We start from the raw sequence: 27,596 nt of genomic DNA on the forward strand, positions 1-27,596 counted from the left end.
GGGTTTTCCATTTGTGAAATCCTTGTAGGTGCATTCCTTTGTGCGCCCCGAACTGTCGCCCTGGTTAGAGGGTGTAGCACCAGATCCAGATCCACCGCTGCCATTTGTGCCGATTTGCGACATAGCTGCGGCCACAGCTGCTGCTACTGCAGCCTGGAACATGGCCGGATCAAATTGCGGAGGCGGCGGCAGAGGAGGTGGTGCTGCACTGCTGGAAGGCCTTGGTCTTCTCCTTGGCGGCATAGTTCTGTCACAAGTTTTTAAAATGACAAGTCGGTAAGACTTCAATAGTAATAACGAGTCGAGTGTTACTTGTTTTATCTCATTTGTATTATATCTCGACTTTATTGCATCAGCAAATAATTCATAGAAGGAGTTTATGCAACTAAACTTATGAATTAAATAGTGGTGACTCAAACGGAGTCATGTGGTCGGTTCCGTGTCTGACCCACTCCTAAGATTCGCTCGATGTGCCCCAGTTATGTGTAATTAAAATTTTAATAAGCTGTTGATACTAATGAGTCTGCCCTAAATCCACCACCAAACAAGGAACAGGTCCTAAGGCGGACTCACCATTTCTAGGTCGATTACTTCTTTAATTACACATAACGACGAGGTACACTTAAAAATCTTAGAGTTATCAGTTGTAAATTGTTTGTAATACCATATAGTAAAATCTCATGTCAACATCCAATGAAGTAAAATGCATGCCAAATTCATTGATAACTTTTAGTACACATTGTTTTGGAGAAAATTTGACCTCATAAAGGTCTACATTACATCATTGTAAAAGATAGTTTCGACAGCACAAAAGCCCCTTGAATAGTATAATCACTTAATCGCAGGGTCAACCTACATACAAAAGAGTAGCACCAACGCATGCTCATAAACCTATACTACGAAGTTGTGTGGGTAGTAATGAATACTACTCATGACGATCCTTCCCTGATGGAGCTTGGGATGATGTCGATGCGCCTTGCAGTTCTGCCAATCTCCGTTCGGTTGCAACCATTCTCTCCTCAAGCGCCAAGTATCTTTCCCGATACTCCCTGGCTTCCGCGCGAGCAGCGAGATGGTCCTGAATGAGTTGATCTTTGTAGTGGGAGTCCCGCTCTAGGTCTCTAGTACGAGCAGTGGTAGACTCTATGATGACACTCAGCTCCCGAACTCGATCTGTCGTCGCCCTACCGCAATCATTGATGTTAGTTATTTGTTGAATCATGACTGGAAGCGCTCTGTCAGCCGGTCCCCCGTGGCTGAGGTCGTAGTAACCTCGTTGATCACCAAATGGTGATCGTTGTCGTTGCTGACGGCCCCATCGCTCGATTACTGTTGCCCAACGGGGTTCAGGCCCGTTGTAGCCAAAGCGGTTCGCAGGCACCCTGGCGATGTAAGGAGGGTTGATGACTTCCTCCTCTGGTTCTTCTTCTTCTTCTTCGTCCTCCATTTCCTCTTCCTCCTCGGGTTCCTCTTCTTCCTCAGGATCTTCGGGGTCTTCCTCAGGATCTTCCTCGATCATCTCCTCGGGTTCTGCCTCGAGCCATCCAGCGTTTCCCTCATTAGGGAAGTAAGGGTCTCCAGGTAGATGGAATCCCGCCATGTTGTCTGTTCGAGAATAGGGGTGTAAGAGGTATGAAATGAATCTAAAATGTCGAGTTATAAATTCTCAAAATACTCCTATAGTATTTTAAATGTTATGTTTGGTTCTTAGCGTATTCATTATAGGGTGATGTTAGGTTGTCAAGTTTGTTGTCCACTACGATTATCCCTCAATATATGCAGGTCACTTCTCGGACAGATATAGTTGATCAGGCTATATCCATCCCAGACTTGACCACATATCCCAAGGCATACTCGTAACGAACAACTCCTCCTCTTTTACTTTATGTTTTCCTAACTACGACTCTATGCGAGCATGTATGCATGTACTTATACTTTTAACGAGAAACCGTTTACTTTATAAAAGTATAGTCATTTGAAAATGTTCAAATCAGAGACTTTTAGTCCCAAATGTGTTTATAGTTTGTATATCTTATGTGGTTTGATATACTTAATTCACTATAAACCGTGCTCTGATACCAATCTGTCACACCCCCAAACCAAGGATGGCGGAAACGTCCGGGGGTGGAGGACTTCATGTATAGTATCATAACCACAATGGCAATAGTAATTCAAGCAAACACAACCAACATATATAATTGAAAGAGTTACATCATTGTATGAATTACATGTTTCCAAATCAATTACAATATGTTGACAAAAATATGAAATGTCTGACGCCTTAACGTCCCATCCTCAAAATGCACTTGGTTACCTGTTTAGTGATTTCCTGAGAATACAAGTTGTTTGAAAAAGTGTCAACACAAAGGTTGGTGAGTTCATAAGCTTTTGTTTTATATTGATAAAAACCTCTCTCTTGTAAATGTAATGTTCGTTCCAGAAAAATCCGATATTTTCCTTAAAATGTGTGATGTAGTCTTATATCCAAAGACCAAAATGTATAAGTAACCTTTCTTACTTATAGAAAATAATGTAAGTTTAAATCGATATAAACGCGTTTGATTTCTATGAAATTCCCGTAAATTCCTATGTTTGTTAATACTTTCTGTGAGTTATTATAACCATGCTATGACCTAGTTGGCCTGAAACGACGTTCTTCAGGCGTCGGAAATGTTATGACATTTGTCACCCCAGACCTGCCGGTCTAACTGTTGCATGCAGTTAAGGTGTGGGTTTGTCAGACCCAATATAGATCTATATACAACTATCACGCTCTCCCTCCAGGAGACTCTGGTTACAATACATGACTTATTTGTAAAGTGAAACGAATGTCTCACAAAGTCATTAACGGAATTACGTGTTGTGTAATGAAAATCCTCTCTGTATAAATGTACCCTTTTGAAATGTATGTATTATGTAATGTATCATAAACTATACCTATTATAGTTTATCAAAACAAGGGTAGTAGTAGTAATGTATGTAAACTATACTTAACATAGTTTATCCAAATGTTTGTATGTAATGGATGTACTTTGATTATAACAATTTATTATTTCTATGCTTTATCTAGCAAAAATCCATTTGTTAACTGTTGTATGTCCTTATACTAAGACAAAATGTCATATAATGCAATAACATATAATCACATAAAGATATACACCTTGCTCAACATGTTACAAGGTGTAATGAAATCGATAGCATTTTTCTGTTGTTAACAATTTCTATTACTGTTCTTAGAAAATTTGTAGAAAAATCATCAAAGGTCCAAATCCGAATCCGTAAATTCTGAGAGTTTGGAAAATGAGTCTAGTTTGTTCATAAATTTTCTCACGATTTTTAGTGACCTCCAACTTAGGTGAAATCGTCCATATTCACAGACTGGTCCGGATTGGTTCTTGAAATGATAGGCAGTTTTGTAAAAATCACCATAAATTGTAGAAAAATCTTATGGAGATGTGCAAGTATTCATTTTAAAGCTAAGAACTTGAACTACTTGCACCTTGTACAGTTTTGAAAACAAAAATGTTTAAGTTGACCAAAACAGTCCGTGAATGGGAGGGGCTGATGATTGATGGAAAAGTACAAGGAAGTGACTAGGGATGGTGGGGAGGTGTGACTGGTCATAGAGTGAGTGTAGGTGGTTGCTTGTGTCATAAACTAAGGAAAAGTCAACACTCCACCTCTTGTACTTTACCCACTAAATCTTGGATAAGATTTATCCCGAAAAAACGTGATTAATTAATAAATATGGGGCCTTATATGTTAAAATAAAGTTTTGGGTGAAAATCCCGCGTTAAAATAAATAAAATCGGGCTTAGAACGCAAAACCAGTCGAAAACCGGGAAGAAAATGGCAACCTGCGAGACCTCTCGGTGCTAGGCCGAGGTTCGGTCCCAAGGCTGCTGGGCCCGAAGGCGAAACGAGGCGAAAGGAGTAAGAAGCGAAATGGACCGAAGGGTTCGGGTTCGGTTCGCACGAGGTTCGGGTCCGAAAGGACCTTCGGGTTCGGTCCTTGCGAGGCTCGGTCCGAAAGGCAGGTTCGGTTCTTGGGGTTCCCTTCTCAGCAGTTCGGTCCCTTAAGGGGACTTTCGGCCTTAAGAGGCTTCGGCCCTATAAGGTAGGTTTCGAGTCCTTAAGGGTATTTTACTCGTTTTTACCCTGTTTTAAGCGGTTTTTGACCTGGTTAAGGGTCGGGATGGCCCAAATGATTACAAAAAGTTACGGGAACTTTTGAGAGAGATTTGGGAGAGATTTCGAATAAAGAGAGATAGAGTGAAGGAGATTTAGAGAGGTTCCATTTATGACCTTTTTGAGCATCCGGCTTCGCAACGCAAGGTCCGTAAACCCCGTTAAGCCATGATTTAGTGTTCTACACACTCCCGATGAGTGTGCAATAGTGTTTTATCGCTTTGTTTCATTGTTTAGCACTATCAAGGCTAAGGAAAATTAAATACCCGAATTTTCCAATTGATGTTTTCTCTTTAAATTAGCGAACTGTTCAGTAATTACATAGCGTAAACCCTAATATACAAGGGTTGACTGAGTTGACTGGTTTGACTTGTTGACTTAGTTTGACTTTGACTTGACCAGAATTTGACGGTTGTCACAGCTCACTAAGCTTCGTGCTTACAGTTTCAGTTTTGGTTTCAGGTACTTCCGGTAGCAAGGGGAAGAGCTCGGGGTGATCGCATGGCACACACCACAGTATTAGCCTGGAAGTTTACTCTGAAGCTCTCGGGATTGCTGCAACAACCTGAAATTCCCGAGTGGAATTAGGAAAGGATTACAATGGACTTCATAATCAAGTTTCTTAAGACAACAGATGGATTAAATGCTATATGGGTAATTGCCGATAGGCTAACCAAATCTGCCCATTTCCTGCCAATAAAGGAGACATATAAGATGGAAAGATAAACTCAGATCTATATAAAAGAGATCGTGAGACTTCATGGGGTGCTAGTGTCTATTATCTCGGATCGAGATAGTAGATTTACTTCACGATTTTGGCAGTCGCTTCTGAAGGCAATGGGAACACAACTAGACATGAGCACTTCTTACCACCCTCAAACTGATGGACAAAGCGAGCGAACCATCCAAACACTCGAAGACATGCTCCGGGCATGTGTGATCGATTTTGGCAAGTCATGGGATACCCACTTGCCTTTGATTGAATTCTCGTACAACAACAGCTATCAAACGAGCATCAAGGTTGCTCCTTTTGAGGCTTTATATGGTCGCAAATGCAGATCGCCTCTCTGCTGGGCTGATGTGGGTGACACCCAGCTGGCAAAAGGGAAATCACCAAGCAGCACTCTCATAGGGCCAGAAATCATTCGAGAAACCACAGAAAAGATAATCCAAATCAAAGCTCGACTCCAAGCATCGCGAGACCGACAGAAGAACTATGCTGACAAACGACGAAACCCTCTGGAATTCCAAGTCGGAGATCGGGTGCTATTAAAGGTCTCTTCCTGGAAATGGATGATCCATTTTGGGAAACGGGAAAAGCTAAATCTGCGATACATCGGACCATTCGAGATTCTTGCCCGAATTGGTCCGGTGGCATATAAGCTGCAGCTACCTGCGGAGCTCAGCAACGTACACCCCGTGTTCCACGTCTTGAATCTGAAAAAGTGTTTATCTGATGAAACCCTAGTAGTTCCCCTGGATGAGATCAAAGAAAATGAAAATCTTTTATTCACTGAAGAACCTGTGAGATCATGGACAGAGAAGTGGAGCGTACAAAGCAGAGTCGCATTCCGATTGTGAAGGTTCGATGGAACGCTTAGCGTGGACTGAAATTCATATGGGAACGCGAAGATCAGTTTAAACAGAAGTACCCTCACTTATTCTCTCGTTCATAGTTCTACCTTTCAAAAGAATTTCGGGACGAAATTCCCTCTAACGGGGGGATGATGTCATAACTAGCATTTTTAGCTAGGAAATTCTTCTTTCGTGTTAACATCAACCCTTGTAAGTCTTGTAATCTAATTTAAATATCATACTCTATGCTCAATCAAAAACATTCAGTTGAATCGAAAATCTTGAGTAAAGTCCAAAACCTAACTCAATACATCTCAAATACTCAATTGTGGGTTTGAAACCCTAATAAACCGGTTCACCTCAGGATGGACCAGGATCATCTTATTGGGCCTAATGGGCCAATAAACTCTCAATTTGATTACTTTGGGTCTTGGAACCCTGATTGGGCTTTAATTGGACCCACATTCATGAAACTAAAGTATTGTGGATAATGTGGGCCTAAAATGACTCATCTTGTAATCATGGGCCTTATTGGACCTCAAATGACCCACTTCATTCTCATGGGCCTTTATGGGCCGTGAAAAATTCTCTTGAACATCATTTTGGGCCGTAAAATCTCATATGGGCCCAATGGGCCGAAAACTTTCATAATGGGCCTTATAATTTCGAGCATTATCAAAACTAGCCTAAACACTTCTTTTCTTTTATTTATTTCTTTCTCAACCTCGGCCCATTATATATATATATATATATATATATATATATATATATATATATATAAGATAAAAACCTAATTTAATCAAACCTTGACACCTCATAATTATTTAATGGACATCCATGATAATTACCTCACATATATCTAGGATTAAGTCCTTAACCCTCCATGCAATGACCACCTCACTCTTTTCTTTCTTATTCCTCTATCTCTCGGCCTCTCACTCACCATTAAACACATTCTCTCATTTCTAAAAACTCATCTTTAAATCTCCAAGGAATTTCCTCCATTCTTCATCTCAAAACCGTGGAGTAGTGTGGCTCTTCAACAAGATTCCATCAAAGATTGTCAATTTTTGGTAAGCTACTCTTTAAGCTTGATGATTAACTTCATTTTATGATAATCCTCACTCTTTGACACTTCATTTCATGATCCATGCGCTTAGAACTTCATAGATCTCGAAAATCTTTTCAAGGGAGCTTGTAAAGCTGAAAACTCCTCTAATCTTCATCAAAAACCGAAATCTTCAAAGCAAAGTGAGTTCATACCCCCTATTTTCGATTTTTTCAATGTTTTGGGGGAGAATACAAGTTTTTTTGTGTAGATCTATGTGTATATGCATGAGTATGTGTGTTTTTCATGTTATATGTTTTGTTATGTGGTTAACTTTTGGATCTTTACTTGAACATGAAGTTTATCACTTAGATCTTCATAAAAACCATGAGAAAAGTGTGTGTTGTCTCATATATTACATGTAAACTTGTAGATTTGAGATTTTACACTCAAGAATAGCAAAAACAAGTGTTGTGTTCAAACATCTATAACCTAGACTCAAAAATCAGCTTTTAGCAAAAACAAGTGTTGTGTTCATACGATTTTCCTACAATTTTTGGCGATTTTTACAAAACTGCCTATCATTTCAGGAATGATTCCGGACCAGTCTGTGAAGATGAATATTTTCACACATTTTTGAAGCCATTACAAATATTAATAAAAATTATGAAAAACGTAGACTCATTTTCCAAATTCTCAGAGTTTACGGATCCAAATTTCGACTTACAATGATTTTTCTATAATTTTTCTAAAAACAGGGACATAAATGTCAAAAACAATGAAATTATTTTTATCATGGTAAAAGCTCTTATACTTGTGTTAAATGCAAGTTTTGTTCTTAAAATGGGCCTAAAATGTTATTTTTACCAAAAATGGGCCTTAATTGTAAATTTTTGGCTTAATGGGCCAAGAATGTCATTTTTTCAAAAAGGTGGGCCTTTTATGTCATTTTGGTAAATAATTGAACCAAAACAAACAATAAACTAACAAACAGGTTAATTTTGCCAGTCTCATATTATTGGGCCTTAGTGGCCCATTTATACGCTTGATAGGTCTTGAATACTCTTTATATGTTTATTGGGCCTTATTGACCCACTAACATGCTCGACGGACCTTAGATACTCCTTGCGTGCTATTTGAGTCTGTAAATAACACACATGTGAAATGGGCCTTAGTTGTCCTTTTACATATATTTTGGGCCCATGTTATATAATCTCATTCCTTTCGAGCCTTGAAATGATTTACGTGTTTAGTGGGCTTTAGTGTCCTTGTACATGCTTAGTGGGCCTTAGTGTCCTTTTGCATGTTTAGTGGGCCTTAGTGTCCTTTTACATGTTTAGTGGGTCTTAGTGTCCATTTACATGTTTAGTCGGCCTTGGTTGTCCTTTTACATGATTCATTGGGCCTGGAGTGTGCTTTATATGTTTCTCTTCGCGTAAATTTCGATTAAGGATCTAGTGAGACGTGTCGGTTGACACCTATTGAGTGTACGATCGTAGCCTGTAGTTATAACCAGAGTCTCTTGGAGGGAGAGCGGGGATTTGTGTATAGATCTATACGGGGATGACACCCCACACCTGAGCTGTTCGCTACAATTAGACTAAACCAGTCTAGGGTGACGAAAACCTTATTCTATTCCGTCGGCGTCCATAAACGCCAAGACATGCGAAATTGTTATTATCTAGTATGGTTATAGCAACTTACTTAGAGGAATTAACATTATAAATTTACGGGAGACCATTCTCTTTTCTAATTGGATTACTCGGGAACATACTCGCGCCGGTACTCAACCTCGGGGGTTGGTATACCAACATTCTCTTTTACAGACAACATAGGGTTGTCTGGGGGCATTCTCTTTACATTCTCTTTTCATTCTCTTCATTCTCTTTGCTGCATTCTAGTAAACATTAACACACATGCATTAATACAAGATCGGACACAAACATACTAAAATGTTTTCAGAAAATATAGGATTTTCTGGTGGTTACAAAATTTTACAAATCTTTTTCTCAAACATGCTTATGAACTCACCAAAATCTTTATGTTGACCTTTTAAATTAACTTGTATTCTCAGGAAACCGTTGAGCAGGTTGGGCGGAACGAACTAATGGATCTTTTGATATATTTTTTTTCATCATACTTTAACTATTTTGGCATGTAATATTCAATTACAATACTCAATGTAAACTATGAATGTTGTTATATTACATGTGTGATGATGATGATGTTATGTTTCAATTATATACTCTATGATGATACTACAAAGATGAAGTCACGCACGAGCCCTCGGACATTTCCGCCGTCTGGTTCGGGGGTGTGACAGATTGGTATCAGAGCATTGTTTATAGTGAACTAGCATATCTAATCATACAAGATATGCAACTATAAATACAATGGGACTAAACTACTCTGAACATAATAATTAAAATTTCATACCTATGTGTGCATTTTAGAGTAATAACACAACAAGAACAATAAAAGTCTTTGGAGGATTTGAACATCACGATTAAACGCGGGCAGTTATGTAGTCGTATTGGGGGTAAATGTAGCCTGATCAACTACATTCATTCAAAATACGACCAACATGTGTTCCGGAGTAATCGTGATGGACAAAGAATCAAAAACTTACCATCTAATTATCCAAAGAGCTTATAAAACCAAACCTAAACAAAATTAAAATACTATATGAGTATTTGGTGTGCTATTTGTTTCTAGTATTTATACACTTTCGTGCAGACACTATGGTCGGGTATCATTAGCCAGGAGACCCCTATCTCCCTAGTCAGGGGAAAGCAGGGTGGCTTGACCCAGAGGAAGACCCAGAAGAAGACTCAGAGGAAGAACCAAAGGAGGAACATGAAGTAGAACTTGCAGATGGACCCGCCGAGCCAGTGGTGGACCTCGAAGAGGAAGAGATTGAGGGCAATGACGATGATGACTCGGATGCAGAGTCCGAGGTCATCAATCCTCCATACATGGCCAGAGTACCGGCTTATCGTATGGGCCCCGATGGCCCCACGCCCCATGGGCACACGATATTAGGAGATGGAGTCGCCAGCACGGGATACGACCGCCCTACGATATGAACCGATGTCTTTTCGATCTTAGTCATGGAGTACCAGCTGACCGGGCCCTCTTAGTCATGGTCCGGCGCACCCGAGACATTGGCAACCAAGCTTAGGACACCCCAAATCAAACGGACCAAATGTGGGCTGCTGTTGAGAGAGATGAGAGACAAACACAAGAAGTGATCGGGGACTTCCAAGCGAGACAGTCAGTTTGGGAGGCACGACTACGAGACACCGAGCGACAAGTAGCTCATCTCCAGGGTGTATCCACTTCATCAGCACCACCACCAGACACTTTCCGCCATGATTAGGATCAGCTTTTCCCCCCACTACTATCCGTTATGACTATCTTTCGTGTACTAAGATGGTACTCACTAATGAAACAATTAGTTGTTCTTCTTATTTCGTGTTATTGCATGAGTTCACTTATATGCACAACCGAACCCCCGAAACTGCTAGATACTCAAGGATCTCGGAACCAAAATAATTCATGTACTCTATGGGTGGACTTAATATTCGTGCAAAATCTACTATTAAATACCACCATAAATACATCATAGGGATGTAGGTTGAAGCATTTAGAACCATACAAACAAGACGCGAAATTTATAGAGTACAACCAGAAATGACCATCGTTACTTACGATCTTGCTTATCATCATGCAACGGAAAATGTCATCCCACATAAATAACAAGCACACCCATGAGACACCAATCATGCAGATGGAATCTGCTACATTCCAAGCTGCTGTAACAGCTGCCGTAACCACTGCTATGACACAAATCAATGCAAACAACACCAACAGAGGTGGAAATAGTGTCGACAACTCTAGCCGAAGTAACAACCCCAGAAACCAACGAGTGACAGCTTATCAAGGCACTCTAAACCCCAAACTTAAGAGCAGGAAGCGAGAGTCTGGGAGTAAGAGAAAGGGACAGCCAAATCAAGGGTCCTCAAAGAAACAACATGCTGTTGCTGTCCATGCGGCCATGACACCTACTACATCAACACCGGCAAGACCATATGTTGGAAGCTGTAACGCACGTAGATCCGGGCTAGTCAATTTAGAGATAATAGGGGTCGAAAACGACTTTTCGACAAAAGATTATTTAGAATAAATAATCTTAACCAAGTTGTAGAATATGCTTCAAGGGTTCCGTACATATAAAGAACGCCGAAATCCGAGTTATAACGAAAAAGTTATGGCCTGTCGAAGTTTTTCGGCAAAACCCGCACGACACCGGGAGACGTAAATAGTTAATTTACGATAGAGAACTTTTTAGCCCTAGTGATCTAAACAAAAGTTGTAGTATATGTTAAACCGAGAACATCCATAAAAAGAACACCCAAATCTGATTTCGTATGAGGAAGTTACGATTTTTCTAAGATTCGGCTTAGCAGTGCACGACCCGAAACTCGAATTTTAGTTCGAGCGGTTTTTGGATTACGCAACCTAAATGAGAGTTGAAGATCTCATTAATAGGAACTCAACGGTAAAAAGACAGACGAAAACGGAGTCCGTATGACGGAGTTACGAATTCTTCGCGGTCATTTAACAGTCTAATCTCCTCCTACAATTAAATTTAAGATCGGTCGAGAATTAGCCGACAGAGTCAAAAGGAAAGTTGTAGATCTTGTTTTTAAATACGCATGGATATAAAGAACGTTGAAAACGGAGCTCGTATGCGAAAGTTACGGGGTTTAGAAGTCGGCAGGGTGCTGCTGCAAAAGGGGTGACGTGGCACAATGTAGGCCACCCACGTTCTGCCACCAGAATGGTGACACCTAGCCTGGACTCGACGAGTAGAAGTACCAAATCGTCGAGTAGAGCTGTTTCACAGCCTATAAATAGAGGTGTCGGGTTCAACACTTCTCTCACACATTCAACCTTCACTTTCTCTCTCTAAACTCTCTCTCTAACTCCCCAAAACACCCCAAGAAGCCTAGGCAACCTTTCTAGCTCTAGAAGGAAGCCTCAGAGAGCCTGGAGTCTCCGAGAAAAAGAGTTTTTCGGTTCGAAACTCTGCCCGTGTAGATCCCGATTTTCAAGAAAACTTCCCGGTTTCGTCAAAGAAGATTATTTTTAGAAGCGAGGTGTTGTCCGGATCACTCCGTATCAGGTGAGTGCATAGTCCCTTTCATCTTACACATAGATATGAAGTATTTTATATAAATTATGTGCTATGTGTATATATATGTCATCTGTTTACCTGAGATGTTTGTTGGATGAAAGATCTATACTTCTTTCTTTCAGATCTGAAACTTTTTCCTTCAGATCTACACTTTCTCATCTTAGATCTAAACTTTTTCTTCAGATCTAAACTGTATACTTTGAGATCTATGTTGGATGAAAGATCTGAACTTCTTTCCTTCAGATCTGAACTTTTTCTTCAGATCTAGACCGTATATATATTTTATGCTTCGAAAGTTATGCTGGATGAAAGATGTAAACATTATTTGTCAGATCTAGACTGTATAAATATTTTATGCTTTGAAAGTTATGTTGGATGAAGGATGTAAACATTGTTTTTCAGATCTGGACTATATATGTATCTTATGCTTTAAAAGTTATGCTGGATAAAAGATGTAAAGCTTTATTTTACAGATCTGGACCATGTATGTATTTATATCTACATAATATGTTGGGGTAAAACATGGGTAGATGAAATGAGTTGGATGACGAGTTGAGAGGTGATATAGACCATGAGGTAAGGCTGAGAGGTGGACGATGTGAGAAGCCTTGTTCCCAAATGTTGGCCCCGTCATCTAGCAGAGTACGGATGACAACCACGGACTATTCTAGAGAGTCCAGTGGAACACTAGCAGGCTCGCAACCTGTAGGTGTTGTGAACGATGTGTTCACCCGGTGTACTCTAAACCCTGGCGATCATGCAGACTTGGTGCCTAAACCTTGGCGATCATGCAGACTTGGTGCCAAAACCCTGGCGACTATGCGGACTTAGTGCCTGTTGTATAAAACCTTGGTGACTATGCGGACTTAGTGCCTGTTGTATAAATCCTGGTGACTATGCAGACTTAGTGCCTAAACCTCGATGATGATAGACTTCGTGTCGATTCCTTAGGATGATCCTTAGGAATGAATGAACAAGAGATAGGTGATTCTTAGGGTAGATCCTTAAGAGTAAATAAGATAATGGGGATGGGTAATTGGGTTAATTGTTTGATGATTAAACCTAATAATTATATTATTGTGGGTTGAAAACCCTATGTACTCACCAGGTTTCCCAACCTGACCCACTCAGTTAATTTGTATCACATGTGTCGATATGAAGTTACTTTACACTGAGAGATTTAAAAGAGATGTAGATCACTAGTGTAAATGAATGTAAGTTCTGTTTATGCTTATGTTTCTATATTGACGATGACATCCCAAATGTTTTAAAATGAATAAAAATACATTTCTTCGGAAATGCTTTGATAACGTATTTATCATGTTTTTCTGGGAACAAATTCCGCAAGATTTTTATTAAAAGAAGTACTCTAATTTTTATAAAGCATAAACAAAATCGGTCTTTTCTGGCCGTGAAAATGGGGATGTCACAGAAGCCTTCCAAAATGCAATAAGTGCAATTCCCATCATAAGGGAGCCTGCCGAAAGCCGTATTGCAATAGATGCAACAAGAAAGGACACACCGCCCGATACTGCAGATCTCAACCACGACAGAACCAACAACCAAACTACAACAACAACAACAACAATAACAACAACAACAACCGCAACAACAATAACAACGACAATAACGCTAGGGTTAGTCACACTTGTTACAGATGTAGAGGTACCGGTCACTTCAGACGTAATTACCCCAAAACCAACAACCATGGGACAGGAGGATCAGGAAGGATCTTGATTTTGGGTCAAGGTGAGACAATTCAAGATCCGACTATTGTTACTGGTACGTTCCCACTTAACAACACCTTCGCTTGCATCTTATTCGATAGTGGAGCTGAGCGAAGCTTCGTTAGTAACAAGTTCAAACTCTTACTAAAACAACAACCCCAGAAGCTAAACGAAGCCTTCACGGTGGAGATGGCTAATGGGAAAACCGAAACAACCAAAGATGTTTACGTAGAGTGCACATTAACACTAAACAACCATTCATTTCAAATAGATTTGATGCCAGTAAATATTAGGAGTTTTGATGTGATAATCGGCATGGATTGGTTAAGCCCCCACCGTGCTGATATTATGTGCCACGAGAAGGCCGTTCGCCTTCACCTCCCCAATCACGAAACCCTAATTTTCTACGACGATAAGTCGGGCGCCAATCTTCGTCTCATCTCGTGCATCAAGGCACAGAAGTGCCTGCACAAGAAGAACTATGCGTTCCTTGCTCATGTTGTAGACAAAGCGAAAGAAGAAATCAACATTTAAGACATCCCAGTGGCATGCGACTTTCCGGATGTATTTCCTGAAGACCTTCCAGGAATACCACCAGAAAAGACAGGTTGAATTTTGAATCGACCTCATACCGGGAGTCACATCAACTGCCAAATCACCCTACAGGTTAGCTCCTGCCGAAATGCAGGAGTTATCCAGTCAATTAAGCGAATTGTTGAGCAAATGATTCATCAGACCAAGCTTCTCACCCTGGGGAGCTCCAGTCTTGTTCGTCAAGAAGAAAGACAGATCCTTCAGAATGTGCATCGATTATAGGGAATTGAATAAGCTCACTATCAAAAATCGATACCCACTCCCTCGGGTTGACGACCTATTTGACCAGCTTCAAGGAGCTAGTTACTTCTCCAAAATACACCTAAGATCCGGTTATCATTAGTTCCGAGTCCGAGAAGAGGACATTCCAAAAACTGCTTTCCGAACTCGATACGGCCATTTCGAATTCGTTGTGATCCCCTTCGGTCTAACGAATGCCCCCGCGGTATTCATGGACCCCACGAACCGAGTTTTTCCACTCATTCCTAGTTAACTTTTTAATTATTTTCATCGATAACGTACTCGTCTGCTCTCGAAACAACAACAAACACAGTCAACACCTACAACCGGCTTTGGAGGCATCGAAGCCGGAGAATACCGCGAAGGAAACACTGCGTGGAATGGATAAAAATCTTGAAGCCAAAAGACGAAGCTTATCACTACATAAGATGGAACTGGACCCCCAAGATTAGGAGGATTCGGAGACATAGTCATGAACAAAGCCTATAAAACGCGATAGCCCGTCCATCTAGGTTCCGATAAATTATACCTGGACAACAAACGATATTATTGGGAGCTGAACATGAAGGCAAAAATTGCCACTTATGTGGACAAGTGCCTCACTTATGCCAAGATTAAAGTGGAAAACCAGAAGCTCTCGGGATTGCTGCAACAACCTGAAATTCCCGAGTGGAATTAGGAAAGGATTACAATGGACTTCATAATCAAGTTTCTTAAGACAGCAGATGGATTGAATGCTATCTGGGTAATTGCCGATAGGCTAACCAAATCCGCCCATTTCCTGCCAATAAAGGAGACATATAATATGGAAAGATTAACTCGGATCTATATAAAAGAGATTGTGAGACTTCATGGGGTGCCAGTGTCTATTATCTCGGATCGAGATAGTAGATTTACTTCACGATTTTGGCAGTCGCTTTAGAAGGCAATGGGAACACAACTAGACATGAGCACTGCTTACCACCCTCAAACTGATGGACAAAGCGAGCGAACCATCCAAACACTCGAAGACATGCTCAGGGCCTGTGTGATCGATTTTGGCAAGTCATGGGATACCCACTTGCCTTTGATTGAATTCTCGTACAACAACAGCTATCAAACGAGCATCAAGGTTGCTCCTTTTGAGGCTTTATATGGTCGCAAATGCAGATCGCCTCTCTGCTGGGCTGATGTGGGTGACACCCAGCTGGCAAAAGGGAAATCACCAAGCAGCACTCTTACAGGGCCAGAAATCATTCGAGAAACCACAGGAAAGATAATCCAAATCAAAGCTCGACTCCAAGCATCGCGAGACCGACAGAAGTGCTATGCTGACAAACGACGAAAGCCTCTGGAATTCCAAGTCGGAGATTGGGTGCTATTAAAGGTCTCTTCCTGGAAAGGGATGATCCATTTTGGGAAACGAGAAAAGCTAAATCCGCGATACATCGGACCATTCGAGATTCTTGCCTGAATTGGCCCGGTGGCATATAAGCTGCGGCTACCTGCGGAGCTCAGCAACGTACACCCCGTGTTCCACATCTCGAATCTGAAAAAGTGTTTATCTGATGAAACCCTAGTAGTTCCCCTGGACGAGATCGAAGAAAATGAAAATCTTTTATTCATTGAAGAACTTGTGAGATCATGGACAGAGAAGTGGAACGTACAAAGCAGAGTCGCATTCCGATTGTGAAGGTTCGATGGAACGCTTAGCGTGGACCGGAATTCACATGGGAACGCGAAGACCAGTTAAAACAGAAGTACCCTCACTTATTCTCTCGTTCATAGTTCCAGCTTTCAAAAGAATTTCGGGACGAAATTCCCTCTAACGGGGGGATGATGTCACAACTAGCATTTTTAGCTAGGAAATTCTGCTTTCGTGTTAAAATCAACCCTTGTAAGTCTTGTAATCTAATTTAAATATCATACTCTATGCTCAATCAAAAACATTCAGTTGAATCAAAAATCTTGAGTAAAGTCCAAAACCTATCTCAGTACATCTCAAATACTCAATTGTGGGTTTGAAACCCTAATAAACCGGTTCACCTCAGGATGGACCAGGATCCTCTTATTGGGCCTAATGGGCCAATAAACTCTCAATTCGATTACTTTGGGTCTTGGAACCCTAATTGGGCTTTAATTGGACCCACATTCATTAAACTAAAGTATTGTGGATCATGTGGGCCTAAAATGACACATCTTGTAATCATGGGCCTTATTGGACCTCAAATGACCACTTCATTCTCATGGGCCTTTATGGGCCATGAACAATTCTCTTGAACATCATTTTGGGCCGTAAACTCTCATATGAGCCCAATGGGCCAAAAACTTTCATAATGGGCCTTATAATTTCGAGCATTATCAAAACTAGCCCAAACACTTATTTTATTTTATTTATTTCTTTCTCAACCTCGGCCCATTATATATATATATATATATGTATATATATATATATATATATATATATATATATATATATATATATATAGAGAGAGAGAGAGATAAAAACCTAATTTAATCAAACCTTGACACCTCATAATTATTTAATGGACATCCATGATAATTACCTCACATATATCTAGGATTAAGTCCTTAACCCTCCATGCAATGACCACCTCACTCTTTTCTTTCTTATTCCTCTATCTCTCGGCCTCTCACTCACCATTACACACATTCTCTCATTTCTAAAAACTCCTCTCTAAATCTCCAAGGAATTTCCTCCATTCTTCATCTTAAAACCGTGGAGTAGTGTGGCTCTTCAACAAGATTCCATCAAAGATTGTCAATTTTTGGTAAGCTACTCTTTAAGCTTGATGATTAACTTCATTTTATGATAATCCTCACTCTTTGACACTTCATTTCATGATCCATGCTCTTAAGACTTCATATATCTCGAAAATCTCTTCAAGGGAGCTTGTAAAGCCGAAAACTCCTCTAATCTTCATCAAAAACCAAAATCTTCAAAGCAAAGTGAGTTCATACACCCTATTTTCGATTTTTTACTATGTTTTGGGGGAGAATACAAGTTGTTTTGTGTAGATCTATGTGTATATGCATGATTATGTGTGTTTTTCATGTTATATGTTTTGTTATGTGGTTAACTTTTGGATCTTTACTTGAACATGAAGTTTATCACTTAGATCTTCATAAAAAACCATGAGAAAAGTGTGTGTTGTCTCATATATTACATGTAAACTTGTATATTTGAGATTTTACACTCAAGAATAGCAAAAACAAGTGTTGTGCTCAAACATCTATAACCCAAACTCAAAAATCAGCTTTTAACAGAAACGTTTTGGACTAATTACAGGCTATTTTGGACCACCTTTATTATAATATTTTTCGAAACTGTTTTACATGCAAAAGTTCAGGTTTATACCTTTAAAATGACTACTCTCACGCATTCATACGATTATTTTACAATTTTTGGCGATTTTTACAAACCTGCCTATCATTTCAGGATTGATTCCGGACCAGTCTGTGAAGATGAACATTTTCACACAGTTTTGAAGCCATTACAAATCTTAATAAAAATTATGAAAAAGTACAGTCATTTTCCAAATTCTCAGAGTTTACGGATCCAAATTTCGACTTACAATGATTTTTCTATAATTTTTCTAAAAACAGGGACATAAATGTTAAAAACAAGGAAATTATTTTGATCATGCTAAAAGCTCTTATATGTCATTTTGGTAAATAATTGAACCAAAACAAACAATAAACTAACAAACGGGTTAAATTTTCCAGTCTCATGTTATTGGGCCTTAGTGGCCCATTTATACGCTTGATAGGTCCTGAATACTCTTTATATGTTTATTGGGACTTATTGACCCACTAAAATGCTCGACAGACCTTGGATACTCCTTATGTGCTATTTGAGTCTGTAAATAACACACATGTGAAATGGGCCTTAGCTGTCCTTTTACATATATTTTGGGCCCATGTTATATAATCTCATTCCTTTCGAGTCTTAAAATGATTTACATGTTTAGTGGGCTTTAGTGTCCTTTTACATGCTTAGTGGGCCTTAGTGTCCTTTTGCATGTTTAGTGGGCCTTAGTGTCCTTTTACATGTTTAGTGGGTCTTAGTGTCATTTTACATGTTTTGTGGGCATTAGTTGTCCTTTTACATGATTCATTGGGCCTGGAGTGTGATTTATATGTTTCTCTTCGCGTAAATTTCGATTAAGGATCTAGTGAGACGTGTCGGTTGACACCTATTGAGTGTATGATTGTAGTCTGTAGTTATAACCAGAGTCTCTTGGAGGGAGAGCGGGGATTTGTGTATAGATCTATACGGGGATGACACCCCACACCTGAGCTATTCGCTACAGTTAGACTAAACCAGTCTAGGGTGACGAAAACCTTATTCTATTCCGTCGGCATCCATAAACACCAAGACATGCGAAATTGTCATTATCTAGTATGGTTATAGCGACTCACTTAGAGGAATTAACATTATAAATTTATGGGAGACCATTCTCTTTTCTAATTGGATTACTCGGGAACATACTCGCGCCGGTACTCAACCTTGGGGGTTGGTATACCGATATTCTCTTTTACAGACAACATATGGTTGTTTGGGGGCATTCTCTTTTCATTCTCTTCATTCTCTTTGCTGCATTCTAGTAAACATTAACACACGTGAATTAATACAAGATCGGATACAAATATACTAAACTGTTTTCAGAAAATATAGGATTTTCTGGTGGTTACAAAATTTTACAAATCTTTTTCTCAAACATGCTTATGAATTCACCAACATCTTTATGTTGACCTTTTAAATTAACTTGTATTCTCAGGAAACCGTTGAGCAGGTTGGGCGGAACGAACTAATGGATCTTTTGATATATTTTATGTCATCATACTTTAACTATTTTGGCATGTAATATTCAATTACAATACTCAATGTAAACTATGAATGTTGTTATATTACATGTGTGATGATGATGATGTTATGTTTCAATTATATACTCTGTGATGATACTACAAAGATGAAGTCACGCACGAGCCCCCGGACGTTTCCGCCGTCTGGTTCGGGGGGTGTGACAACACCTTGGAGAGGGGAGAAAATCACCAAACACAAACCCTAATGGGAGTGTGTTTCATCGCCAATGAGGAAGGTTAGTGGAAGCGGGAATCGTATTTTTGGGAGCAAGGAATGAGCAACTATGGTTTGATCCCTAGATCCCTATTTATAGTTCTCCAGTTGACACCAAAGCTACTCCCTTTTGCTGAAATCGCCCATGAATTATTCCAATTAATTAAACATTTTAATTAATTAACATCTAGTCCATGCAATGAATTAATTTCTAATTAATTCCAAATTAGCTTCCAATTAATTTGTCATAAGTTGAGAAAAATAAACTAATTTCTCCCAATTTTCCTTTTTAATTGCTTAATTGGTTCTTAAGGGTAATCCAAAAAGACCCTACTATTATTAAAAATATTACTAATAGTTATAATTTTGGACATTATTTCCAACAATCTCTCACTTGGACAAGTCATCAACTATATGAGGTCTAATACTTTCAAATAATGAACAAAGAGAGTGTGTCATCCAATGCAACTTCCGAACTCTGATTAAAAATAAGAGACAACCATTAGATAAGAGATCAAATATTCCTTTATTCAACAAGATATTTGTATGAACCCCAGACATCTCTGACTAAAAATAAGAGACAACCATTAGATAAGAGATCAAATATCCCTTTGTTCAACAAGATATTCGTATGAACCCAAGACATGGAAAATTGTTAATCTCAATGTTCAAGATTAGGTTTCCCTATAGAGATTTGTGATGACCACATCAGACTACTCAATCTGAACACATCAATTTTAGCTAGGGCTCGACCAAACACTTAGATGTCAGCACCAAATCATCAAAAGACCCATAGATATATCTTCTCTCGTTAGGGCATGAGGAACAAATAAACTTCGACTACATAGTTTTCATCTACTCAACATGTCACACATGTACATACTTTGTATCACGGTCATTTATGGACAATGTTGGAGTAGACCAATATATTATAAAGAAAATGTTTGTTTTTCATGGGTAGCATATGATTCACGTTTTTACTATTTTAAAAAGAGATTTTGTTTTAATACTTTTAAGTTGACACTTTTAACTTGAAACATTGTCCTATCAAATCCTTTTGGTAACTCCACTCAAAACGCAAAAAAGCGGTGAAGGTCTTAATCATTGAGCTTTTAAAAACCGACCTCAATTGGAATCAAAGAGACATCCTTAAACCTTTTTTGTTAGCATTAGAATGAGTGAGCCTAGTCGCGTAAGTCTAACATATATATATATATATATATATATATATATATATATATATATATATATATATATATATATATATATATATATATATATATATATATAATTTGGCCATGATAGGGTAGTGGTGATTGTGATGGTAGATCAGTGATTGCGGTCGTAGTGGTGGTAGGTGAGTTTGTGTGTTTCGCAGGAGGTCAAGGTGTTATGGCTTTGGAGTGGGTAGGTCATAGGTGGGTGTGTGGGGGTAGGGTGGGAGGGATGGCATTAGAGTGAGTGTCTTTAGAAAATTTTTGAAATTAGAAAAATATGAAAACTTGAATACATGAATGGTTTCTAAAAGTGGTGTGTCATTTTATGAATTTAACAATTAACAACTTTAACAGCATGGGAAAATGACTTAAAAAGGTAACGAAGTTTCAAAAATGTACAAAAAAGACCATTGTTTTTTTTTAGTACACAAAATACCATTTTACCGGCTATTGTAGGTTACCCGGTTTCCAAGTGTTCAAAAAATACCATTGTTGTTTTTTTAGTACAAAAAATACCATTAATGTTACTATTTGTACACAGAATACCAACGAAGTACACATATGTTCAACTAAAACATTGTGGTAACCAGGTACTTCAGGTAAATGAGAAAATGACTTAAAAGTGTAACGAAGTTGCAAAATGTTTAAAAAACATCACACTTTTTGTTATCTGTGTTGTTGTCGGATTATATAGAACACAATTACCGGGGATCATGAACCGTCATATCAGTTCACAACAATTGTGCAAATCTCTTTCATTCCTTCACTCGATCGTTCTTGTGGTAACAAGAGAAGTAAGTGGGTAATAACATTAGTTAAACATTCTTGCTTCCCGATCACATTATATGACTCAAACCTAAAACATATATACGTTATATAGATGCACATATTATACATCAAGGTTAGCCGTTCATTAGTGTTGCGTCACAAGAGAGACACAAAGGAGAAACGAGTGTGACGTTATGTCAAGAGAATTCCTAAATATGGATTTAGATACAAACTGATTGAGTGATAGGATGAAAGATAGTACACAACTGGTGTGAACCGGTACGACGGTGACTAATCTCCGATGACTATGTTCTATATAATCCGGAAACAACGAAGTTAACAAAAGGTGCTCTGAAAAAACAACAATGGTTTTTTTTGAACATTTTGGAAATTTCAATGGTATTTTTTATACTAAAAAAATAATGGTATTTTTTGAACAAATTTGAAACTTTGTTACATTTTTCTGTTACCTGCAATAACAGGGTATCCACAAGACTTTATTTGAACACATGTATACTTCATTAGTATTTTGTGTATAAAAAATATACTTTAATGGTATTTTGTGTATAAAAAAAACAATGGTCTTTTTTTTTTGTACATTTTTTTAAACTTCATTGACTTTTTAAGTCATTTTTCCCTAACAGCATCCCATAAAACCCAGCTCCTATCTCCGACGTATAACACTGATCACTTCTGCACCTGCGGACGGCATTGATTAGCTTATAATTCTCCGGCGACATCTTCATCATACGGAGACTACGCTCCTGCCGCTATTCTTTCTCTGGACGCCGTTCTCTTTAAACGCGGTAACTCTCTAACTCAAAATCCCCAATTTCTTCACCTGTATTTTTTTTTTGTTTGTTGTTGTTGCTTAGAACTTCAAATCTATGAATTAACATATGAATCGTTTATTTGGGACTTAGTTGATGTTAGTCGAAATTCGAAAAGCTAAATGTCTGGAATCCTGAATAGTGATCTTCTATCTGTTCTAATTTAGGGTTTGTGATTTGTTTTTATATAATTAAGCTTTTTCTTTGTTTTTTTGTTGCGGTTGCCTGTAAGTGATTCAGATATTGATACTTAATTATTTCTTCTTGATCCCTTTGTTCATGAGTAAAAATCTGCACTCCTTCCATCGATGAGAATTGCAACAAATTCCATATGTAAACTTAAAATTTTCAGAAATTATCCATGATATGTTTTTGAAGTTGAAGTATTGTAACCCGCCATAGATACAACAAACAAATGCTTTGTAACGATCACAAGTGTGAAGTAGATGATTTTAGCCTAAAAGTCTTTCAAATGCACTTAATATGAAACACTCCAAGATTGAAACTGTTGTGGGTTATGTACGAATGTGAGTTTTTATTACACTTGCTAAATAATTTGCTGCAAACCATGCAGGATATTGGAAAACCGTTGGTGTTTGTATTTGATCAAGAATCATCGTGGATTTGGATGAGATGCTTCTTGAAGCAGCAAGAAGAACAGGAAGAAACCAGCATTCAACACCACCATCTAGAATGGATTTGGATGAGATGCTTCTTGAAGCAGCAAGAAGAACAGGAAGAAACCAGCATTCAACACCACCATCTAGAATGGATTTGGATGGGATTCTTCTTGAAGCAGCAGGAAGAACAGGAAGAAACCAGCATTCAACACCACCATCTAGAATGGATTTGGATGAGATGCTTCTTGAAGCAGCAAGAAGAACAGGAAGAAACCAGCATTCAACACCAGCATCTAGAAGACAAGGAAAGGGTTCGTATTCTGATGATGGAAGTGATTCTAGAGATGATGATCATGGGTCAGCTGACTGGACAGATGAAAAAGATGGAGCATTGAAGGAACTCCTTGCCCAGAAAAGGAAAAGACTCCGCCTGCAAGATCCAGATTCTCATTATAATCATAAAGACACAGACTCTGTTGGAAGTGATCTTTACAAAGTTGAAGAAGACAGACAAATGTCAGAGCTTGATAGAGCAATGATACTTGCTGAACGTGCTAACAGAAAAATGTATAAAATGTTGAAAAACAGTATAAAGAAACAGAAAGAAAAGTCAAATCAGAGAAAAGACAGACTCCCACCTCACACGGTCAACCGGGCAGCACGGTCATCTGCTCGGTCAGCTGACAGTGATGATGACTCTTTTGGAAGTGATCTTTACAAAGGGAAAGAAGATAGACAAAGGGTTTCAAAAATGTCAGAGCTTGATAGAGCAATGATACTTGCTGAACGTGCTAACAGAAAAATGTATAAAAAGTTTAAAATTTGTATAAAAACATAAAGAAAAGTCAAATCAAAGAAAAGCCAGACCCCCACCTCACACTGTCAACCGGGCAGGACAGTCATCTGACCGGGCAGATGCAAAAGATGTTGCATTGAACGAACTCCTTGCCCGGAAAAGACTCCGCCTGCAAGATCCAGAGTCTCATTATAATGATAAAGACGTAGTGGTCAAACGAAAGTGCTTCACATCAGCTCCTTTAAACAACTCAAGCCATAGTGACAGTGGGTCCCACAGTGAAGATGAAGACTCAACGGGCGATAGTGATGATGAGAAAATGTCCAAAGAGTCCTCGGTTCTTAAGTATGAAGACGTGATCCGACCGTCAAAACTGGAAAAATGGTTCTCGGACCCTTTGAGAAGTTGATCGTTTTTGCTTTGTGAGTGTCGGAATCGGAAAGTCCAAATCCGTCCCGAGTCGCAAACGTGGATTCCGCCGACCCCGACAGACAATACAAGTTAGAAAAACAATAATCATAAATACTTTAATCTCATATCGGGAAACGAAAGCTTCTCCGCCAGGTGGCAGATGGCTGACTTAAGACCCCGCCTCTTAAAAATCTAATTTTGTCTTATATGAAAAAAATGGAATATATTTGTATCAGATAATAATATCAAGTTTTGAGAAGACGAAAAACCTTAGATTTCACAGCTTTAAGATTATTTATTTTTTGGTTGATTGTGATTTTACTTTTACCTAAAAATGTCCTTGATGATACAATTATTAACTTGTTTGCTTAGATGAGCAGAGAGGAAGGTAGTTTTTCAATACTTAATGCATGTTACTAGATATTTCTTACTTTTACTTACTTGCCTTAACCTCACTAGCTTAGGAGTTGTTCCTTTTTTTATTTAATGAGCTTAATGGGTTAAGCAATTAATCTGGACAGCTATGTATGATTGTTTTTTTTTTTTGTTATTTAATTTAAAAAAAAAAAAATTGGCTTAGGGCTTGTTTGAGTCAAATTACAATCGCATAACTAAATGAGAATTGGGTTTTTTTTAGTTAATTGTTCCTTCTCTTAATCGTTTATACCACTGTTAGTTTTGTATATTTTAGTTAAATTTGTATATAGTCTTGAACCTTGTTGGAATTTCCATAGAATGAAGAAATTGCTAGTTAAGTATTTTTTCTGGCTTTTCCTGTTTCATGACACTCATTGCATCCCATCTACCACTGTTAAGCCTATTCACCATGGTGATTGAAAACTGAAATCAAATTATCTTTGTTTCAGTTTTTGGGCAAATTGACGGGGAAACATGCTTTGGTGTGTTCTTGTTATCTATGTATTGAATTGATTTGGGCAAAAATAAACTCTATGTGAATTTGATGTGGTTTGGACCTTAAAAGAAATAAAAAAAGATGTTTTTTGTTTAGCCTACATGGTTTAGTGGAAATTTGACACTGAACTGTTCAAGAATAATGTATGAACAATGTCATATGGTTCACTTTTTGCATTACAAGCGTGTGATTTATCATTTATTTAGAGGTATTTTCGTATCTTAGAGAGAAGGGTGTGGATTGAAATTTAATCAACATATAATAATATGTAGGATGCAAAGTGAAAGCTTACTTTTACATCATCATTCACCAGTTTAGATTATTATTATTATTATTAATGTTATTACATTCTTCAAGGATACCGGTGGCGGCCAGTTATTGGATGATTGTGTAGTAAAACAGCTTTTGATTGATGACACACTTTTTGGATGTGCTCTTAATGGAGCCGAAGGGCCTTAGGCTGGTGGGTGTGGTGCCACGCTTGTCACAGTCTACGTAGTCGTCACATCACACTTTGCACATTCTTACCAAAAGTTGTCATTTGGTAGGTGCGGGCTCCCATACTTGTCATGCTACCTATATATATATATATATATATATATATATATATATATATATATATATATATATTTTAAATATACAAAATAAATCTTTCAAACATAACAATTTTTAAAAACTAAAAATTCATTAAACTTAAAATAAAAACATAGAAATTCAAAATAACAACAAACACACCAAAAAAAAAAAGAATTTAAAATAAAAAACATACAAACTAGAATTATCAAACCTAGATAGACCTAAAGAACATCTTCATCGGAAAATTGACCTTCCAAATCGTCGACCGGTTCCGTGTTAAGATCGATGTGGTTGACGTTCAAAATATGTTCCGTTAAGTCCCTACGAAGAACATGATGTGTCTCAACATCATTAACTAGTGCCCTCCTCGACATGTACTCCACGCTTCCAACCTCAAAAGCTTGTGTCGGTGGAACGATCTCGTTTTCGTTATACTCACATATTGCATTTCCTTCGTCTTCCAGAATCATATTATGCAATATGATACAAATATACATCACCTCGCTCATTTTCTTCTCCTCCATATACGGCGCGAGATATTTAAGAATATGCCAACGTTTTTTCAGAGCTCCAAATGCTCGTTCAACATCCTTTCTCGCCCGCTCTTGAGCTCTCTTAAACTTCAACCTTTTCCGATCATTTGGACAAGACAATGACTTCACAAAACAAGCACGCTCCAGATAGATCTCAGCCACCAAATAATACTCGTTCCTATACGATGTTCCGGCTAGTTGAAAAGAGGAGTCTGGTGCAGTCTCGTTGTACATGTCGTCAAGTAACGGAGACATGTTAAGAACATTGATGTCATTAAGGGAGCCGACTGAGCCAAAGAATGCATGTTGTATCTGAAAGATCTTGTATGCCCAAGAGTCATTATAGAATGATATTGCTAATAATATATGATCATATAGGGTCACACCATATATCAAGTTACCGTCAATTGATTATTTATTACTCCCTCCGTCCCAAAATTATTGTCCACGTTTGACTTTTTAAGTCTCTTTTGTTCAACTTTGACCTTAAATAATTTACTTTTTGTTGTATAATTTTTTATGGAAGATATATGAATAGATTGTTTTTAAATGTATTTTCATTGTTATAAGTTTCATAAAAAATTATATAACAAAAATAAAGTTATTTATGGTCAATGTTGACATGGAAAGACTTCAAAAGTCAAACGTGGACAATAATTTTGGGACGGAGGGAGTAGTATAATTTAATTATTAATAATTTATTATTTGTGGAAATAATATTTATTGGAGAAATAACAACTTATAAAATATATCATAAAGTATGATTATTTATAAGTTATATTTATATCTTAATAAACTAATTCAATTCATATAAAAGATAGTTTTATATAAAATAAAATATTTATATATGACTATATATATATATATATATATATATATATATACATGTTTTTCTCGAAAATTATGAAGGAGACCAAACATGGTCTTCTTTTGCCATGCTTGGGACAAAGTTGTCTCTCTTTTTACTTTATGGTCTTCTTTCACTTTTTGACCATTATATAAGAGAGAGCATGGAAGGGTTTTTTGATACATTTCTTGCAAGTCTTCTTTTCCTCTTCTTAAAACCAAATCCGAGAGCTCCATGATCTCTAGAGGATTGCCAAATTTTGGAATTTGAAGGATCTTCTTGTTCTCCATTCTCTTGCATTTTGATGCTAGACAAAGTGCATTTGTTGCTTCACCTTTGAACATATATTTGGTATATATTTTAAAGGCTTATGAACAAAAAATTACAAGTGAATACTAGCATGTTTTGATGGTTCTACTCTTGCTTGGTGGAT

General features: G+C 38.1%; 2 protein-coding genes across 2 annotated transcripts; one reads left to right on the forward strand and one right to left on the reverse strand.

The window, feature by feature from the left end:
• Positions 1–22,306: 22,306 nt before the first annotated feature.
• Positions 22,307–24,604, forward strand: LOC145159452 (uncharacterized). The gene is made up of 2 exons (XM_079078440.1): positions 22,307–22,443; positions 23,042–24,604. The coding sequence occupies exon 2, from the start codon at positions 23,101–23,103 to the stop codon at positions 23,923–23,925; it is 825 nt and encodes a 274-aa protein (XP_078934566.1). The 5' UTR covers positions 22,307–22,443; positions 23,042–23,100; the 3' UTR covers positions 23,926–24,604.
• A 1,400-nt stretch (positions 24,605–26,004) lies between these two features.
• LOC145157733 (uncharacterized) lies at positions 26,005–26,571 on the reverse strand. Its single transcript, XM_079076731.1, has one exon. It carries the CDS (start codon positions 26,569–26,571, stop codon positions 26,005–26,007), a length of 567 nt encoding a protein of 188 aa, XP_078932857.1.
• Positions 26,572–27,596: the final 1,025 nt, after the last annotated feature.

This window comes from Lactuca virosa, chromosome 2, assembly GCF_052849685.1.
Source record: "Lactuca virosa cultivar CGN04683 chromosome 2, Lactuca_virosa_CGN04683_v6, whole genome shotgun sequence".
NCBI lineage: Eukaryota > Viridiplantae > Streptophyta > Magnoliopsida > Asterales > Asteraceae > Lactuca > Lactuca virosa.

What these genes read in the sequence shown, in the direction of transcription:
- LOC145159452 (XM_079078440.1), top strand. Translation starts at nt 23,101, where the DNA reads ATGCTTCTTGAAGCAGCAAGAAGAACAGGAAGAAACCAGCATTCAACA.
- LOC145157733 (XM_079076731.1), bottom strand. Translation starts at nt 26,571, where the DNA reads ATGTCTCCGTTACTTGACGACATGTACAACGAGACTGCACCAGACTCC.